A 20,875-nucleotide genomic window follows, 5' to 3' on the forward strand; every position below is an offset into this window, starting at 1 on the left:
AATCCAGCGCAAACTTTCCAAAGAGCTGAACTGCTGCTTCAATAATGGATTTTACTTGACTGGTCACTATGGGCATTGAATTTGCTACCCCTGGCTGTATTCAAGGTCCAGTTTTGGGACAAGGGCACGGAGGCAGGATCGGAAATGAGTAAATACACTTGCCCCCTGGGGCATGGAATGTGAGAATTTTAGACAAACTAAAATTAGAATCTGTCTATTAAGTCTGTCTCAAAGTGATGTATGGCAACTATGATAACTGTTAGTAGAGACACAAAAACCATAATGAAGTGCATGAGATGTACTGGCAGAGGAGGGACGGGTGGAAGAGAAATACACAAAGAAGTATCTACTCTTCTGGCTACTTCTCCTCTCTAGCTGTTCCTGTATGACTCATTCAGTACTTACCAAGTCCAATCCATCACCAATTCCTGCAAGTTTTTAAACCTCTTAAAATTTTTTTGTATCTGGCCTTTCTTTACCGTATAACCACAGCCACACTTCAGACCATCATGACCCTCACCCTACTTGCTTTTAGACCAACTCACCCTCAAGTTCATCCTCTACCCAACTATCAGTGATCTATCAAAAATGCAAGTTGGACCACATTGTTTCCCAGTTTAAAATTTTTCATTGCTTCCCTTATTAGGTGGTAATGCTGGGCTGGGTTTGAGAACTAACTGAGGGACATGTTTTAAAAACAGCTATGCTTGATCCTTACTTTCATATATTTTGATTTAAATGCTCAGTGTGCGGCCGAGACAGCTATATTTTATCCCCAAGTGATTCCAAAGTATCATCCGGTTGAGAATCACTGACCTACCAGGCAAGCTCCAAGCTCCTTAGCTTTGCCTTAGTGCCCTCCAGTATGTTTCTGTCACCACCAGCCCCCCTCATGTTCCCTGCAAATTCAACAGTAACCTTATGCATACGTCTACTACTGCACATACCTCCCTACGCTGCAATTATCTCTTTATTGCCTCTCCCACTATTCTGAGAGAAGTGACTTAGCTCAGGCTTCTTGTTACCTATAAGTATCTGGGACACAGTTGGGTCTAAATAAGAGTGGATGGAGATGGCAGAAAAGATGGAGCTGGAAGAGTAGGTAAGATGTGGAATAGCAAAGCTATGCGGTTAGAAAGGGAGAAGGAGAGAATACTAGCAAAGGTGGGAAAACAGAAAGCACTTCCTGAGCTAAGCAGAATGTTGGTGACTGTGCGTTAATGTGTGAAAGCTTCTCTTAGGCCACAAAGAGGAGCCTGGTGGCCTGAGTAAATACACCAAAGGGAAGTGAGCCAATTTATTCCCTGCCCAACAGTGGCGTCAGATCCATTTGTTAAACTGCAAACTCTGTAGAGAAAAGAGATCCCAGAACACAAGCAATTGTTTTATTATAATTATCATAATATCCTTCCTGTTTCCATCTCTGATTCCAAATCAGTACAATTAAAATGCAAAAAGAATTACGTGTTTTGCAATTGTTAAATGATCTTTTTATATCTCTTTGCTGATGTAGTCTTGATTATTTCAGAAACAGGAGTTCTCCATGGTGGTTTCTGCCACCCAGTTCCAATGATTCATGCAGTGGGCCTCTCATCCTTTCCCTTGAGATTTTACTCCATAGTCGAATAGACGTAACCATTACTCATCATCCTTCATATTCAGCCAAGATTTTTGTTTAATCTAATTAGTTCTCCTTCTTCATTCAACTCTAAACAACATCCATCCTTATGAGAATGTAGTTATGCCCTTCCTACTTTTTCAGAAACTTGTGCCTTCTACTAGCTGCCAGGACAAACTGGCAATAGTTGGTAATTTAAATTTTCCCATGTGAGTCAGGGATTCCAATTGCAATCGATTGCAAACCGCCCCCTCTTTGTGCCCAATGAAGGCCTTTCTGTTTGGTGACATCGTGGACCCATAAGCATTATTTCTGAGCATCGCTGCTGGATCAACGGTGCTTTCTTGTTAGAGTTTTATTTTGCTTTTGATTTATGAGCACTGAGATGGTACAGAGGACATCTATACCAGAAGTACCCATGTTGTGATCAAATTCACCATGATGTTTCTGCTTTTGCTTGCCTTTATGAAACCAATATCAGACTTCAATACCCATGATTACAAACCTGTTTCTTCACAGACCCTGTTACAACATTCCCATCAAACGTAACACTTCCCAGCACTTTTTTCTCCATATTTAAGATGTTCATAGCTCCAAATGTCAGGCTCACAGTGCAATGAAAACTATCCCATAGCTAATAAATTATTCATTTGTCAGGAGTTTGCAATTTGAAGTGGCACTAACAGCCAAGTACCTGAAGCACCCCCCAAAGACGTAAAGCACAGTAACATGCAAAGCTTCTTCCACATAAATGCTAAAGGTTAAGTGCTATTAAACTCCTCTGTTTATCAAGAGATATGCTCCTTGAACTTATTTATTCTAATTAATCTGCTCCCAATAAACATTACTAACAGAGCACCGTGCTAAAAGAGGCTAATCAAATGCGCCTCTTTCCCCTAACTAATCTCACCAGGTTAAAACAAGGTCTTCTGCTTATAAACATTCGCCATTCCCCACTATCTGGGGAGAACTTGTGAGTAAGGTCAAAAGTAGGGGTCATCAAGCCATGACCCTCAGCCCAAAGCTGGCTCATTGTAAGGGTTTGTAAATAAAGTTTCATTGGAACATCACCACTCCCAAGCGTTCATGTGTTGTCTGTGGCTGTCTTCTTGTTATAACTCAGAGTTGGAGAGTTGTTACAGAGACTGTGTGGCTCACAAAGTCAAAAATGTTTACTATATGGTCCTTTACAAAAATCATTTGCCAACCTCTGGTTGAAAGGTTTCAGAATTTTAGCACTAGGTGGGGCTTTAACTGCTGTATATCAACCTGTTCATCTACCCAAGCGAGGACTGCCTTTAAATGTTTGTTATCTAGAATGTCATCTGTGGTACAGAGCCAGAAGAGAAGAAGGAATAAAGCAACAACAGGTCCAAGGTGGCTCTCAAGCTGGTAGGTGCTTCGTTTTGATGACAATAATCACCACGTGTTCCAGTTATCTATTGCTGTGTTTCACACCACCTCAAAACTTGCTTAAGGCAAACATTTCTCTGCACAGGATTCTGCCTTGCAGGCTTCAGCTGGGCAGCTCTCCTCTTCTCACTTCAGGTCACTCCCGTGACTTGCCATCACCAGGAGGCTGGGCTCTGACTGGGAAGCCAACACCTGTCGGGCACTTCACCTGGAAGGCTACAAAATGTGTGGGCATTTCTTTCTCTCCACAGGGTCCCTCCAGCAAGATAGCTGGGCACCTTTCTATGATGATTCCAGGTGCCACAGAGTTGAAGTAGAAGCTCCCAGACGTCTAAGGATTAGGTCCAGGACAAGTGCAGCATCACTTCGGCAGCATTCCATTGGTCAAAGCACCTCAAGCAACCAGCCCAAATTCAAGGGGAGGAGAATCCGACTCCACCTTGAGAGGAGCTATAAAATAGTTGGGCTGTGATTTCCAATCCACCAGAATATGACTAAGAGGATTGATGGTCACATCATGATTATGGTGATAAAATCTTACTGCCGACAATTTCAAATGAAACTGATGGATAAGACCAAGAAGGCAGCCTAATGAAATATGAAAATCATTTCATAATAAAACACTAGTTCCACAGAATGCAAACATTTACAAATTGATAGGATTTTCTTCTTTTTTTTTTAAAACTGAAACACGACAAAAGCCTTTCTAAAAGTCATTCAATGCTTCTCTAATTCTTACACAATGTATAAACTGTGGATATGGTATAATCTTTCTTCTGTGATTCTGAAGCCTCACTCTGCTATTAATGAAGTTCCAGCACAATACAATGGAAATGGACCTCTGGCACCTGCCATGGTGGTGGCATCGTTTTGGCCCTTTGTCCAGGTTTCCGGCCACTATGCATTTTGAGCTCTTGTGCCTGCTCTTTTCAACTGTTCTGCCTCTTCCCTGGACAGGAGTCAAAAGAGCTGAGTTCTAGGGTCTTCTCCATCACCTGCTCACCTTTTTGCTCCAGGCAGGTCATCTGCTCTGACCCTTGGTTTCTTTTATCTGACAAGTGCAGATGATAAAATGTATCCTCCCTACTCCTAGAGTATTCAGGAACAAGTTAGATTAAAGATATAAAATGTTTAAAAATTATACAGGGGAAGGTATTATCATGATCATTGCTATGAGATAAAATTGGATTTTATTGCTAAAATAAAAATAAAATAAAAAATAATATCTTAAAATTAATATACTGTTAAATACATTGTTGATATAATAACAATGGCTAAGATTTATTTAGCGCTTACTATGTGTGAGGCATACTTCTAAGCACCTTACATTGGTTAATAGTTAATCTTCCCCTGTGTCCACATGTCCGTTCTCTACGTCTGTGTCTCTATCCCTGCCCTGGAAGTAGGTTCATCTGTACCATTTTTCTAGATTCCACATATATGAGTTAATATAGGATATTTGTTTTCCTCTTTCTGACTTACTTCACTCTGTATGACATACTCTAGGTCTATCCACGTCTCTATAAATGACCCAGTTTGAGCTATCCTTTTTATGGCTGAGTAATATTCCATTGTATATATGTACCACATCTTCTTTATCCATTCGTCTGTCATTGGACATGGAGGGAATACATGTATACATATAGCTGACCCACTTCATTGTACAGCAGAAACTAACACAACATTGTGAAGCAATTATATTCCATTAAAAAGAAAAAGATAGTTAATCTTTATAGCAACTCTATAATTATCATGCCAGACAACAAAACTGAGACATAAAGAAATTAGGAAATCTGTTTCTGGTTAAACAGATATTAAACAGAAATATCATTTAGCTTTTTCAATTTGCATAGCTGATCTTAAGAACTTACAAAAGGCCTATCGTATTTCTGATAAAATTTCCCCCTTTTGTTAGAAGGGCAGAATCTCCCTCTTCTAATCTCCGTACCAGCATTCTGTACCAGAGCTTACACACTGTTAGTGTTCTTAACCACGGGTGCCTTTGCCCCCCAGGGGACATTTAGCAATGTCTGAAGACGTTTTGATTGTCACAACTGGGTGCTAGAGTGTTACTGGGTATAAGCCAGGAATGTTGCTACACGTCCTACAATACTCAGGGCGGTCCCCATAGAACACAAGGAATTACCCAGCCCAAAATGTCAATAGTGTTAAGCTTGACAAACCCTGGGCTACATTGATGGCATAAACATAGTAAGGAGAGATTTCACTGAGTTCAGCCTGTAAGTTATAACAGTAATCTATGATATGTATGCTTTTTTGTTATGTTTTGTTTATTGCTGCTCAAAGGTATATATTGCTTCATTCCTTGAACCGAAAATCATCTCAATAGGTGAAAATGCTAGATAATTGATTTCTACGTATACCTCAGGCATTATGGTTTATACAGTGGGATAAAGATGAACCTTTACTGAATACCTGCCATGCATCAGGCACTCACAGCACTTTACATATAGGATTTCACTTAAATCTCACAGCAACTTGTAAGAGCTATAAGCATCCCCAAAGAGTCAGAAGAATTTAAGCCAAATCTGGTTGCTAACCCCATGTACTATTTTAGAGAAAACACATCTAAGTTATGGTTTAATAATCCTTATGTTATGTATTACCCTACAACCCCACTGGGCTTAAAACTAAGTCCAAATATCTTAAATCACATAAGCGATAGTTTTTCCTCCAAATAAAAGAGGTTTACCAGGAAAGAGTTTATTAAAATTATTTCATCTATATAGAGGATACACTTTCCATATAGGAATCACTTAGGAATCCTATTTCTATAATCTTGACTAAATGGAAGCATACAGAGGAAAGCCCTATTCAAGCTCCCTTCTTCTCTACAAATGTATGTTGGCCATCGCCTTCCAGTTACAACTCTGCTTTTCATTTGTCCTCTCCAGCTATGGATACTGATGAAATGAAGTGTAGACTGCATTTTATGTTGCCAATGTAGAAATATCATCTACTATAAAAGAAAAGGACAACTGGCCAGGCTAAAGAGCTAAAAGCAGATATTTTTGCTTTTGTTAACCAATGCCTTTAGTGTTCAAAGTCTATATTGGATGATACAAAGGAAATTTCAGTCAAGCAGTTTAGAACATGAATTTATAACCTGATCAGAGATTGTACCAACCCTTCAAAGAACTATTTGAGAAAGAAATATTAATTTTGTCCCAGTAGAGGAGAGTGGTGCCCAACTCAAGTTTCATAGGTAGATATCCCAAGAATAGATCTGTTTCCCTACATACTGGCTGAGCAACCCAACTCCTTCCAAGGCCTACAGGGCCACATGGTTTAGCCCCTTCCTGCTCTCTTAGCTATGTCTTCCCACTCACTATGCTTCAGTCTCCTAGGCCTTATTTTGTCCTTTGAACACACTACTCTTCTTTCCTGAAGGCTTTTGTGAATCACTGTTCTATCCACCTGGATGCACTGAACTCCACTTCCTCATGGCTGGTGCTGTCCCATCGCTCAGCTTAAGTGTTGGGGCTCACTAAGCAACACCTTCCTTGATATAAAATGAAGGAATGCCCTGTCCCCTCCCCTAACATCCCCCCCCCACCGTGCTCTCACAGAACATCACCTGTTTTATTATCTCTGCAGCATTCATAACTATCAAAGCCACACTGTTCATTTATCTTTTGTCCATAACCTTGTCTTGCTGCATGTTTCTTCCCTCCCCGCCCAGCCCCACTCCAACTAGAATGGAAATTCTGTGGTAACACGAATCAGGATCTGGCTCGGTTGGGGCACACAGTAGTCATTTACTGAATGAAATATTACTTTTAAATTAAATGTTGTGATTTAAATTTACTTTTAAAGGATACATATGGACATTAAAGAGGTGTTTGTATCAACCTGAAATCACTACAGCTGAAAGCAATGAATGCCTTCCCTGCTCTTTTTTAGAATATTAACACCTTTATTAACAGGTGGTTGTAGTTTGTTAATTTCTTTGAAAAATCAAGTTGTAAACTTTTGTTACCCATTAAAATGAGGTTCTTAAGAAACTTGACCAGATATAAAACAATTTAAAAATCTTTAAAGGTGTATTGAGAAAAAGCAGGTTTTTATTTTTTTTAACACGTTTGTCATTACCAAAAAGATCTGTCTTTAAGTAAAAAAACATTTAAAAATCCCATGCTGCATAAATAATACAGATAGTTCCAGTGATCTGGTCAATGGGCAAAAAGCAGCACTTAAGGTCTGCTCTTTTAATGGTAGACAAACAACAGCAATTTATTTTTCTCTCACTCCTTTATGAGCAACTTGAATACAGCAAAAACAACAACTAAGAAAGAAAAGAACTACTAGAATATATTAAGTTTAAGTGGCTCGTTACACTTTCTGTGCTTATAGCTCAAAAGTAATGTACTGTGTGCTATTTTTTAATCTGAAGATATAAGTACTTAGTGTATTTTAATGTCTCATTGAATAAATGTAGTATAAAACAATTATCACAACACTATGTTGTGATTATGTAAAATCCATCACACCTCATAGAGTGAATTTAAAACTTTCATTGGAGAACAGAAACTAAATTGAAATACCCATTCTAGTAAGGTTTTAAACTTCATTCACATTTTTAAACTGATTCTGGATTCCACAGTACTTTTTTTTTTACAAATATATTAACATAAAGGTAAGTTTTAAAAAATTACCTGAACAAACAAAAAGAGAAGTCATAAGAATGAGCAGTGATATACTTCTGGAAAAAAATGACATGTTAAAAATAAAAAGTCACATGTTCCTCATTAGCTTGGCTTTCTCTTTCACTCAGAATTATAATAATCTGTAGGTAGTTCAGGTTTTAGGAGACTGTAGCTCAATAAAAGTCAACTAACATTATTTCTTAAGTTTCAAGGCAGTCTGGCCTTCCTAACCCCCACCACTCTTCTCCCCTGTTCCCCTTCTTTTCCTTAACATTCAACTAGACCCTTGAAAGATCTCAAGGCCACTCTGGCTGGCCTGGCTTCAGAGCATCTCTCTACCCTGCTACCACACAGATGTTTTTTTACATCTCTGCTGTCACTCCCCCAGTTGTCCTTAGAATAAAAACCAAGACCTTGAACAAGTTCTAAAGCCTTGCATTAGATGGTCCTGCTTACTTGTCTATCCTTATTTGATTAATTCCTCCTTCTCAGCATCTGCGATCCAGTCACATCCATTCTTTCAGTCACCAGAACACACTAGGTTATCCTGTCTTGCAGTATAAGAGCATGTTCTTTCTTGAACCCTAACAGCTCTTTCAGGGGTAGTTTAGTTAATGTCTATTCATCCATCAGGTGCTAGCTCAAAAATCATTCCCTCAGAGCTATACATGTGATCTAACTTAACAGAACTAAATCTTTACAAAAATATATTGATGTAAAAGCTAGTAAAATCTGTAGTTAGTCAATAGTATCATACTAATATTGATTTCCTGATGTTGATAATGTAATGTTATTACGTAATATATCATTACTGGGGAAATATGGGTGAAAGGTACTTGGGAAATTCCTGTACAATTTTTACTTCTTTCAAGTCTAAAATTATTTCACAATAAACAAGAAATAAATTGCTGCTCCATACGTTTTTTATTGCTCTTCTGAATAGTTGAGACACTAACCTCCCTATTCTCTTCCCTCAAAACATTTATCACAGTTAGAAAGTATGAACGTTTTGAGATTAATGTTAAATATTTATCTATCCCACTAGAGTTTAAGCCCTCTAGGGGCAGGGATCATATCTCTTTATCTCACCATTGTATATCCAGTAGTTACCTCAATGCTTGACACAGGAAATGTGTCCAATAAACACTTACTAGAGGGAGTATTAAATACACAAATGTGTCAATCAGTCAATGCCCTTTGGAGGCATAATTGCATACATAATGATACATATTTACATTTTTAAAAGATACTGCTCAAATCATAAAGTTAATGGGATGATCAATGTCCACAGAGATCTAAACATGGATGCTTCTAATTTGGAAATGATGCAAGTTGATGAGAAAAAAGCAAAAGCACAACTTTTAGTGAATATTTAATCCTATTATTCAAAATGCTTTGCGAGTTCTCTAATCCTTATGATAACCATATCAAGTGTGTGCCATTTTCCATCTTCATTTTACAGATGAGAGGCACATAGAGATTTGTAACTTGCACATGGTCAGAACATCTATACTGCAGAGGCAGGATCTGAACATGGGTACAAGTCCATATTCTTAAGCGCTACTTCCTGCCTGGAGATAAAATCTGAGAATATTGCTTGAGAGAGTTCTGAAAAGTGAGCTATGAATTCTGAAAGTAGATTACAAGCTGGTGTCGGACCACACTTTTTTAAATCTTTATATCCCTACCATTATGCACAAAGCTTTCCATGTAGCAGGCACACGTGATCACACACACACACAGACACACACACACAGACACACACACACACACACACACACACACTGTTACTGGTTTCACGAATGAATAAATAAATCTAAAGCAAACTGAGGAAAAGAGAAAAAGCAAAATTATAAGTAAGAGAATTGGTTTCCACCCGATCACTAGTACTTCTCTCTTTGATTCTTTATTTCAAGTTGGACACTGGTTGGGGGTTTTCTGAATTTACTGAAGCAGGACAACATAGGCAGAAGAGGGCGGGCTCCCAACCAAGTCAAACTTACTCGAAATGAATCAGGTAAATAGCAGCTACGTCAGGAAAATTGAAGAAACTAAGAATATGATGAGAAAGAAATGAGGAAATCATAGAACAGTATAATCAAATATCACCAGGCTATTAGCAATAACAAGAAGTAATTCACCGATATTTCAGATATCGTTCTATCCTTCAAGCTTAGGGCCCTCATCGCAAACAGAGATCAGAGATAACAAATATATCATACTTTGGTTTTTCTTAGAAAAAGCAAGTCCCTCTACACACAATAAAATGCTTTGAAGTGTACACATGTGTTGATTATGTGACATATTCTTAACCTTACTAGATAGGTACAGCTCTGCTGGGAGCAATTAATTCAGAAAGCTACAGAAAACTCTGCAATGGGACCAAAGGATCAGTAAAATAGCTGGAATATTTTTCTTGCTGTAGACAGCTGGATTCTGCTAATTTTGCTACTTTAAAGCGAGGGGAGGAAGGAGGAGGGAGCAGTAAGGTTTTTATTTTGCCACACCTCTGTAAATTCAGATAAAAGGAAAACAAGCAAGGCATTGATAAGCATGGAAAAATGAACTGGCTTTCTTCCTGCTCTCCTCAATGAGCACATCTATTCTAACTGGCCTGAAGGAACCAGAACACTTTTCATTCAGGTGACATATACCAAAGAGAATCTAACCAGAGAGCTGGATTAAGCAGCAGTTTACCTTTTCATTTTTAAATAGCTTTATTGGAATATGATTCACACACATACAGATCACCCATTTAAAGTGTCCAATTCAATGGTATTTAGTATGTTTGTACCCAGTTAGTACCATCACCCCAATCTCATTTTAGAACATTTCGTTTTCATCATCCCAAGCAATTTCCCTTTTAAAAGTTGATTGAATGGTCTGTGATCTAAGTACATACATACATACGTGAATACATACATCACACACACCTAAACACCCGTAATCTAAAAAAAAAAAAAAAAAACTAAAGGACATTTTTGATGATCTATGAATGTTCTCATTGTGAAATGGCCCTGTCTACTGGGAGGAATGCATTTTGATGACATAAGAAAGACAGTCTTTCCATTCCTAACTTCATTTTGGAGGTCTAATTTCTTGACAGGCTGCTTCTTGGAAGTGATTTCGGCAGAACGCAAAAGGAATCATTTGCCCTGCCCTTCAATCTAATCATTTTCCTTTTCTTTAATTTTGTTTTCTGAAGAATAATTTCTGGCCATAGCAAAAGCCACTCACTTTCTTCCTTACCTTGTTTACCTCCATCTCTAGCCTACTGGACCAGTGTCCCATGTGTTTCTGTATGTGCTTACAGTAAACATCTATAGCTCCTCCCTCAGGGCAGCTCAAGAAAATTCACTACAGGAAGCAACAAAACAGGAAGATGGAAACGCTTTCCATTATCCATTAGACCCAAAAAAATTAACTTTAAATTGGTTATTTCCTAAGCTTGAAAAAGCAGATATGCTTCATATTATTCCCTCTTCATCTTCAGATTAACTCCTGGGACAAGAGTTTATAAGAATCTCCTATGTGTAGAACTTTTTATAGGGAAGCAAGCTGGGGACTTTAACACGCTGCAGGAAAATATGGTTTATCAACTGTCCAAATTTTGATGATCTGTATCAAATTAAATAATGTTAGCACAGTACCTAAACACAAGTACTCAATAAAAATGTTGGCTGAATGTTTTTGAATAATGATGGATAACATTTAGTAAATATCTACCATGTGTTATCTGCTGATCTGTGTTTTACATTAACTCATTTATTCCTCATAAAACCCAAGAGTAGGCCCTACACTATACCATCACCATCATCACTCATCACCCACATTTTTAAGATAGGAAAACTCAGAGAAAGAGCATGAGGCATCATGCTCCAGATTACAAAAACACAGCCAGAATTTAAAACCAGACTCTGCTTTCAGAGCTTACTTTATTAACCATTACCCTATGCTGTCCACCAGAAAACAAGTAAGGAAAAAATGGTTAACTTACAACATTGATGTCAGTCTGCTCTCTAATGCCAAAGAAATAAAGTTCCATTGGATAGAGTGATATACGACCAGAGAGGGAATAAAAGAAACCTAATTGCTTTCACATAGGGCAGAAATATAGTGAGTAGATGGGGACTACAGCGAGGTTCCTTCACAATAAGGATGGAAAATGAGGGTGTGTTCACCATCTGAGACAGAAAAATGGCAAAAAGCAACAGAAAAAGGATGAACTCAACCATTTTAGGAATTCAACTATCAAGAGCTGTGTTTATAATGAAGATCCAGTAAACACTCAGGTCCAATGACAGTGGCCAAAAAGCATAAACTCAGGTCTAGAATGTAAGTGATTTCATCATAGTGAAACCAGTTTGATAAAAGAATGTACTAACAGCAGATTCTTGGCCTGTATTTAGTTTAAAAAAAAAGAAAAGAAAAGAAAAAGGACTGGTAAATAGCAAACTAAAGCTACATAAAATTACCAGAAACTATCACGAAAACTCAGTCAAAAGAAAAATATTGGGCTTCCCTGGTGGCGCAGTGGTTGAGGGTCTGCCTGCCGATGCAGGGGACACGGGTTCGTGCCCCGGTCCAGGAAGATCCCACATGCCGCCAAGCGGCTGGGCCCGTGAGCCAGGGACGCTGAGCCTGCACGTCCGGAGCCTGTGCTCCACAACGGGAGAGGCCACAGCAGTGAGAGGCCCACGTACCGTAAAAAAAAAAAAAAAAAAATTACCCCAGGATTATATTAATATAATACAATCTAAATTCATCTAGAATTTGCATGCACAGCATCACTGAATTGACCTCAGTCAAACCACTATGGAAAACTGGTTAGCTTGGCACGAGGAAGGGCTACTCCTAGTGTTCAAACTGAAGTCACACTTGACTCCTCCCCGGGACCACAGCTCTACCATGCGTATGTGCATTCAAGAAGCAATGAGTGACATCATTTCGAGCACTCCAGACTTAGGAACAAAAAGAAATAGGATCCATGCACACATCTAGCCTTTTGAAATAATAGTGGAGATCGGCATGGCACTTCAAATGGGTAATGGCAAAGACTATAATTTTCTGCTAAAGGGATATTATCACAATTTTTCAACCTGGGTTTGAACCAAGGTTCGTGAGAGCTCTTCTACCTAATGCGACATCACACCAGCACTTCTCTATGGTGTTCCACACAGCGGATTATAAGCCTCACTCCTCAGCTCTGCAGAGTTAATCGTTTCAAAAGGCAGCGAGCTGAACACACTAAGTTAACATGGCACCCTAGAGTGGCTTCTTTCCACTCCCCACCTGCATATCATCCTCTTCTTCAAAAGAGAGCAACATTAAAAAAAAAATTATTCCCATAGTTCTTGAGTGGCTAAGCTACTATTAAAGTCTGAAACATAACTCCTGATCCCTTGTATGAATACAAAATACAGTTAGGTAAAAGAAAAAATATATATATATACGGCTAGATGTGCGAATGAAAGTGTAGGGAAACAAATCAGTGACCCAGTTGATACAAGCCTGAGAAATATCATCTTTCTATGATGGTGAAGAAATCAAAGTTTTCTTCAGTACTACTTGTATCTTGATTTTTTTTTAGGTTTTTAAGAGAAGTTAATGGCACAATTTAATGGGTTACAATCTAAATCCTATTTCATCAATTGTTCTTCAAACATTCTTAGTGGCTAAAATTATATCTCAGACCCTACCATGTGCTTTCATGTACCAGGAATATCCTCGAGTAGATTACTAAGGGATGTTCTTTCTCCTTTTAAAATGTACCTTAAAAAATATGGCTAATTTTTCCTCTTTCCCCAGGAACGCTCAGGTTACATATGCTATTCAGCAATGCCAAATGAATCTGTTAAAGGGAAAATATCCTGAAGTAAGGTTGAGGAGATAGGGCAAAACCAAACAAAATTGATTTGGCAAAGAAGAAGCCTCTCCCTCTTTGTAGCTGCGAAGGGAAAAGTGAGAGAGAAGGGATTCTTTTCCAGGTTACATCTTGAGGTTGAAAACTGCTATCATGTAAATATATAACATGGTAAATATCTTAATTTAACTAACAATCGCTAATTCACTCAGGCCTTTGTTATTTCTTGCTTAAGACTCTATTGGATAAGAAATGGATGAAAGAGTAGAAGAGAAAGAGAAGGGGACGAGCAAGAGGAGGAGCAGGTGATGATCATTTATAGTCTAGATTGTTTTTAAACCATAATTTTAAATTTTAGGGCTTCCCTGGTGGCACAGTGGTTAAGAATCCACCTGACACTGCAGGGGACATGGGTTCCAGCCCTGATCCGGGAAGATCCCACATGCCACAGAGCAACTAAGCCCACGCGCCACAACTACTGAGCCTTCGCACCGTAACTACTGAAGCCCACACATCTAGAGCCCACGCTCTGCAACAAGAGAAGCCACCGCAACAAGAAGCCCGCGCACCGCAACGAAGAGTAGCCCCCGCTCGCAGCAACTAGAGAAAGCCCGCGCGCAGCAATGAAGACCCAAAGCAGCCAAAAATAAATAAAAATAAAATTAATTAATTTTTTAAAAAAAAGTACACATAATTTAAAAGTTTAAAAGTACTTGTTCCTCAATGCTTGATATCTGTCTGCCACTTTCCACCAGAGAATTAAGCAAAAGCAAAGCTTCTCAGTAAGAGAATATGCTTACTCATCTGGAAGGATAACTTCATGAATATATGATAATTAGATCTAATAACTTTAAGAAAATCCCTAACTGAGATCTGATATTAAAGTCAGGTCCCACGGCCTTAATATGCTTTTGCCGAAAGCTAACAATTGTAAAACAACTTACTTTTTCACTCTAGCCAAAACTGAAAAATAAAGCCATATGCCTGATTTCTTTAAAACACTAAATTTAGATTTCAACTTTAAAATACATTTTGACATAAACGGCTTTTAACACAAGCATCTTTCATTTGGGTCTTTTCCCAGTTAATTATTTGCTGGCATTGTACTCGAAATTCCTTGGCTTCACCTTAAACCCACACTCCCAAGTGCTAATTAGGAGACTATATACATTATTAACCAGAAAATGTTGTGCTTAAAACATGCATGTTCCATATGTATCCTATTATTAACAGTATTCCTTTCACTCCTGGAAAGCTCTCTTTAAAAAATAGAGCCCTATTTAAACAAAGAAATGGGCTGCCATTGAGGAAATTCTTGTTGAAATGCAATTAACAGGTAAGGGCCAACATGACACAGGATCCTTGTCTTCGAAACATCTTTAACATGAATCAAATTTAATCTCACTGAAATAGTCAGTGGAGGGAAAAGGTAATGACTGCAGACGTTACACATTTTAATAGTACCAAGGGGACTCCCGAAGAGAATGGCTGACTCTCATATGAGTTAAACCATTACTCGGGACCAGACGTGTTGGTAACTACAAGCCAGAGACATGCCTTTTTCCAGTACTGCCTCTTCCAAAAAATCCAAAGGACAGATGGGAAAAGAAACGTATGTAAACAAGGTAGGCCTAATGATTTCCTAATTACAAAGGAGATGGGATCTTCTCATTAATTGGCAAGCTAATTGACCACAATCTCAGTTTCACAAATTGAGTCCAATAATCCAAACTTTGGGGTCTGTACTCCACAGAATTCTCCTCACACTTCCACACCCTTCATCCAGCCACAAAGTTGTCAGTTCTGCTTGATTTCTTTGAATACTGTACTCCACGACAGCTGTCGGAAACGGTACATTAGAACAGCTGCTGTGACAGCTACAAGGGCTTGGAAGTTTAATTGGGCTCAATGTGACATTGCACATTTTTCTAAACACAGAAATAGCCACAAAACTAAAGAAATTTCTAATGGGTCTGAGCAATATTTACTTATTGGCACCACCAACTGGTTAATCCCAGTTTGCGTTGTATCATTGGTCTCATAATACCTTTTGCTACTGGGCTGGTAAGAGTATCAAAAAAAAGAAAGAAAAAAAGAAAGGCAAAACATTAGGAGCGGTTAGATGCACAAGAAAAAGGGCATTAAGACAGAGAGGAAATGGTAAGCAAGCCATGTCAATAATCTCTTTGAAAGGCTGGCTGGTAGCCAAGGAGGATCCCACAGGGTCTCAGGATTTACTTCCAAAGGAAACATATTCAGAGGCCCTGAGCGTGGTGACAACTGCAAACAAAACCACTCATTATAGTCCCCTAGAGAATGGGAGAATGGCTTACTCTCAGCATCCGCGTGGAGGAAGAAGGCAAGGAACAGCAGCAGCGGCCTGGCTACGTGCACCATCCTGCAGCTCGGCACCAGCACACACTGGCAGCTTGGAATCACTGCCGCAGAAGCCGCAGCGAGCCGGACCGATCTGAAATTTCAGCTGGAACACCTTCAGAGCCTGTACAGGGAGAGGTAAAGAAAAGAAAGGGAAGAAAACACAAAGACACTTAGACTCTCACTCTTCTCCCCTTGTTCCATCACAACCACCACGAGAGATGCAAAACACTGTTGATACACCATAAATGGGAACCATGACACCTTTGGATGAGGAAGCAAACAACCTGGTTTGTGAAATGGGACTCCCCAGGTTGACCTTGCTCCCATGCTCAGGCCACCCTGAAGCCAACCCCTCTAGAGAATTTCATTCTCTGCTCATGCCACCTTTTGGGCAACGTTCTATGAGAAGAACCTGTCACTTCTTATGAAATATTACATGACTACTTGGATGGAAGAAAGTCCATCAATGCTACAAGCAAGATTTAAGAGAAGCTCCACCATGCAGGATAAAAGTCTATTATTGGCAGAATAATGGAAGTTGCTTTCCTGGCACCAGGTGAAATCTGCTAATTCAACTTCTCCAGCTAAGCAGTAGAGGTTAGAATTTTTTACACCATCACATTTGGCTTCTTCCCTGAAGACGCATCACATTTGAGTCTAGTTTGGCTTCAATAAGTCAAAACAATAGCTAGCAACAGCCACTTTGACTTACAGGATTTTTATATGCCTCCTGGGCAACGGCTTAGGTTTCTCAACTTTCTATGTAAAATCAATAAGCCACAGCCTGTTTTCGGAGAGCCTACTGCGCGCAAGACATCAGAGTTGCTACACAGCACTTCGTGTCGCAAGATACAAAAATGAGTCAGAGTCCATCGTCTGTGACTTTCCAGTTTAGGAGGGAAAATAATACAGGCACATTGGATGACTAGGACAAGTTAATACGTGAGTAGTGCCAGGAAGGAAAGCCAAATAATGCCATGAAATTCAGGATTAGGAATGACATCATGGAAAAAGCGGCATCTCCAACTGGGCCTTGGAGTACAGGCAGAATTTTACCAAAAGAAAGGAAAGGCATTCCAGGAATTCTACAAAGGCAGGGCAGTGAAACGGGAGCTTTGGCAAAGGTGAGTTGCCTGGTTGGCCTGAAGCAGGGCTTCCCAAATATCTATATGCATCAGAACCACCAGGAAGGCTTGTAACTGGGCACCCATCCACCAGAGTTTGTGATTCAGGAGGTCTGTGCTGGGGGTCCAAGAACTTGCATTTCTAACAAATTTCTGAGTGATGCTGATGGAGATGGTCCAGGGTCCACAATGAGACTACTGGGTTGGTGTGACGGATCCATTAAGAAACCACAAGAAGATGAGGCAAAAGAAAATGTCTCATGCTTTAGGTGTACTTCCTTATTAGCGTTTTTGGCTCTCTGCTATTTTTACCGTACTGTTTCATTTAAATTTCCTACATGCTAACTTCGTTTGTGCGATTGAAATAAAATTGCAGTATATTAAAAAAAAGAAAATGGCTCAGGCTTAAAAAATAATAGCTCATGGAGAGCCTTGGGTGCCTCCCTAAGTCAACCAGCCTTTTTTTCAGCAAACCACAAAGGGAGCTATTTAATGTTTTGGAGCAGAAGAACAATATAGAATGAAGCTTTGAAAAGATTAACTGACAGCTGAATGTGGGATGATTTACAGAACACTATTATCAAGAGTCACAGGTAAGAAGTAACACAGACCATAAGAGTGATGGTGGTCCTGGTGGGAATGGAAAAGAATGGAAGTGATGACTGACTGGCTCCAAGCAATTTGAAGTATGGCTCTTGGGGTGATAAATGATAGTTCCTACAGAACCTTCAATAAATCTAGCACAACATTTTGTACAGAATAGGCTCTTAATAAAGAGAGAAAGAAAGGGCATATTTAATGTTACTGCTTCCTCTGTCACTGTGAGAAGAACTTGAGAATGACAATCAGAATTTGTTTGCCAATGAAACAGTATACCTTTAAGTTTTGCATCTAGGAATATCTGAAACACATAAAATTCTTGACACAAAATACTAGAGACATCCAGAAATAACCTAAAAACTTAAAATAACTTGCAGTTTAAAAATTATTGTTAATGCAGATACTATAGTGTGTCTTTTTTGAAACTAAGCTTGAGCATGAGAATAAAAATTTTTTTAAAAAGATATTATCTGGGCTTCCCTGGTGGTGCAGTGGTTGAGGGTCCGCCTGCCGATGCAGGGGACACGGGTTCGTGCCCCGGTCTGGGAAGATCCCACATGCCGCGGAGCAGCTGGGCCCGTGAGCCATGGCCGCTGAGCCTGCGCGTCCGGAGCCTGTGCTCCACAACGGGAGAGGCCACAGCAGTGAGAGGCCTTGTGTACCGCAAAAAAAAAAAAAAAAAAAGATATTATCTTTTTCATTACTATGAATGAATGGTGTGAACACAGGAAAAATAAAACTAAAAGGAGGGGGTATGACCATTCTAATTACCATTCCACTAGATAGCCTTTTTTTCCTTTTGAACAGATTTGTAGGTGGCATGAAGAAGCAAATTGTATGTTGAAACGCATGTACTTGAAACCAAAAGCTAGCCAGCTGCTCCAAATCAGCTATTGTTATCTATCTCATCTGGAAAACAACTTATCAAGCAGTTCACAGCTATCAAATGTTAAAATTCTCCAAACTTTATAGAAGAAGTGCTAAAGGAATCAGCTCTCTCCCTCTCCCCCTTTCACTGCTCCCACCCTCGTGCCAGCATTTCAAATGACAGCAAAGTCCAGGAGACATCAGTCCTGTCAGACTCAATTTGTGTCTGTGCAAGCGTATCAGAGCCAACTGCTACATAATGACTCGATGCAATCACAGAGATGGAGATGTATGAAATGCTCTCTCAGGAAAGAGGTGACTTGGCTCTCCCCCTTCTCAACTGGAGCGCCATAAGAAGACTAAGTTCTTTCAAATGAACCTACAAATGTTACCTCTGACTTTAAACAGTGATAGGATCTAGAAATGAACGCAGATGTGAACATACCTATTTTTACTTAAATGGGCTATGCCCTTGGCCGAGATATGACAAAAGGAGATCAGAGGTGTAAAGATAAAACCAATTCTAGATGTTCATTCTGGCCAATCTCCACTCTGTATCTTGTTTATTACATAGAAACTTTGCCAAAAGGAAAATGCTGGCTTGTGTATTAGTAAGGTGGAATTTGAATTTTGGAACAAAAATGGGCAGTAGATTTTTAAGAAAACATTTTCAGTGAAAATAGTGTGGTCCAGCGGTTAAGACTCTGCACTCCCAATGCAGGGGGCCCGGGTTCGATCCCTGGTCAGGGAACTAGATCCCACAACGAAGAGCCTGCATGCCACAAGTAAAGGAGCCCACATGCTGCAACTAAAGAAAAAAAAACATCCCACATGCCACAACTAAAGATCCCGCACTCCGCAATGAAGATCCCGCGTGCCGCAACTAAGACCCGGTGCAGCCAAATAAATAAATAACAAATGTTTTTTTTAAAAAAAGGAAAAATAAAGAAAAGAATGAGGATGAATGAATGTTATAAGTAGTTTCCTGTAGTTTCCAAACTACAATGTTATAAGTAGTTCCCTACCCTAAAGAAAGGGTAGCCAAGCACGCTGCAATGAAAAGGGCAAGAAAGGGGGTTTGGAGATAGTAAAAGTACCATGGTTTAGCTTACATCATAAATTATTCTGCATTTGTGCAATAGCCCTCAGCAGGGGTTAACTCCGTGATTTTTATATACCTTGCCCTTTGTGTCTTTTATTAACTGGGACTGGCAGATAAAACAACCATCTAGATGAACTAAAAATAATATTTAAAACTCTCTGATTTCTTATTGCTCACAGCACAAAGATGTTAACAATAATTTTGTTGATTTCCAATCAGCTCAATATCTACTTTTCTATTTATGTACATGTGTGGTTAGAGAAACTAACAGCTCAGAGGGCCAGTGTGTGCAATCTCATTTGAAATGAAACAAGAAAAATACACTTGCCCTGAGTCTTATATCACTGCTTCAAGTGATCTGATTAGCTGACACCTAACTCTTTATCTTCAATTTAACATTGGAACCCTTTCTATAATAAGTATATTTATATTCAAACTGATATGAATGTTTAAGGATTGTTTTCAGCTTTCTGTATTGTTGGTGTTTCTGTAGATTATGTTAACATAAGAGGAAAAAAAAAAAAGGCTTTTCTTTTTAAAAAGATATCCTACAAGCCCCTTAGAGAAATGAGTGACTGTAGGTTTTTTGCAGGAAATGTGCAAAACGAGCATGGAACATCTTGGCATACCAGAAAGCAAGGAGGCTTTCAGGAACTACCAGGTTATATCCAAAAAGACGAGCCAAGGTGACGAGGCTTGGCTCCTACATCAGTCAAATGTAGGAAAATCTGAGTGGCAAAAAGAATAACAACTGCAATGAAATGGAACACATCACATTAAAATCCACGAGTTTGTAATCTTAAGAGTTATTTTTAAAAATTACATTGGTCAGTCTAGGACAAAGTTAAAGAATCAAATCATTATTCTGAGAAGAGGGAGAGAAAGGGAAATAACTAAGTTTTTTTCCAAGAAATCTCCATAAGTACATTAAAAAAAAATATTTTTTTAAAATATCTAGCTTTCACTAGATATTATTTATCCCTATACATCTTGCTTCTTTCTGTCTTAAAATAACCCTATACTTTCAATTCTAGACATCTTAGAAGCAACAATATGGTAATGATATATATATTTTTTTCTTTGCGGTACGCGGCCTCTCACTGTTACGGCCTCTCCCGTTGCCGAGCACAGGCTCCGGACGCGTAGGCTCAGCGGCCATGGCTCACGGGCCCAGCCGCTCCGCAGCATGTGGGATCTTCCCGGACCGGGGCACCAATCCGTGTCCCCTGCATCGGCAGGTGG

At 39.2% G+C, this 20,875-nt stretch overlaps 1 protein-coding gene across 10 annotated transcripts in view; it reads right to left on the reverse strand.

The window, feature by feature from the left end:
* Positions 1–15,970, reverse strand: part of PTPRD (protein tyrosine phosphatase receptor type D) — a gene marked incomplete at its 5' end in the record, with an annotated part of 417,042 nt that extends 401,072 nt beyond the window's left edge. For 8 of the 10 annotated variants that reach the window (XM_082656692.1, XM_082656691.1, XM_082656695.1 and 5 more), the window contains one exon: positions 15,895–15,958. In XM_082656692.1, coding sequence (XP_082512818.1) covers positions 15,895–15,958 — 64 coding nt within the window. Of the gene's footprint in view, positions 1–15,894 lie in introns of all 10 variants that reach the window. The other 2 variants (XM_082656696.1, XM_082656688.1) reach the window with 1 other exon arrangement.
* Positions 15,971–20,875: the final 4,905 nt, after the last annotated feature.

The sequence above is a fragment of the Grampus griseus genome (assembly GCF_964374135.1).
Source record: "Grampus griseus genome assembly, chromosome: 6".
Classification (NCBI taxonomy): domain Eukaryota; kingdom Metazoa; phylum Chordata; class Mammalia; order Artiodactyla; family Delphinidae; genus Grampus; species Grampus griseus.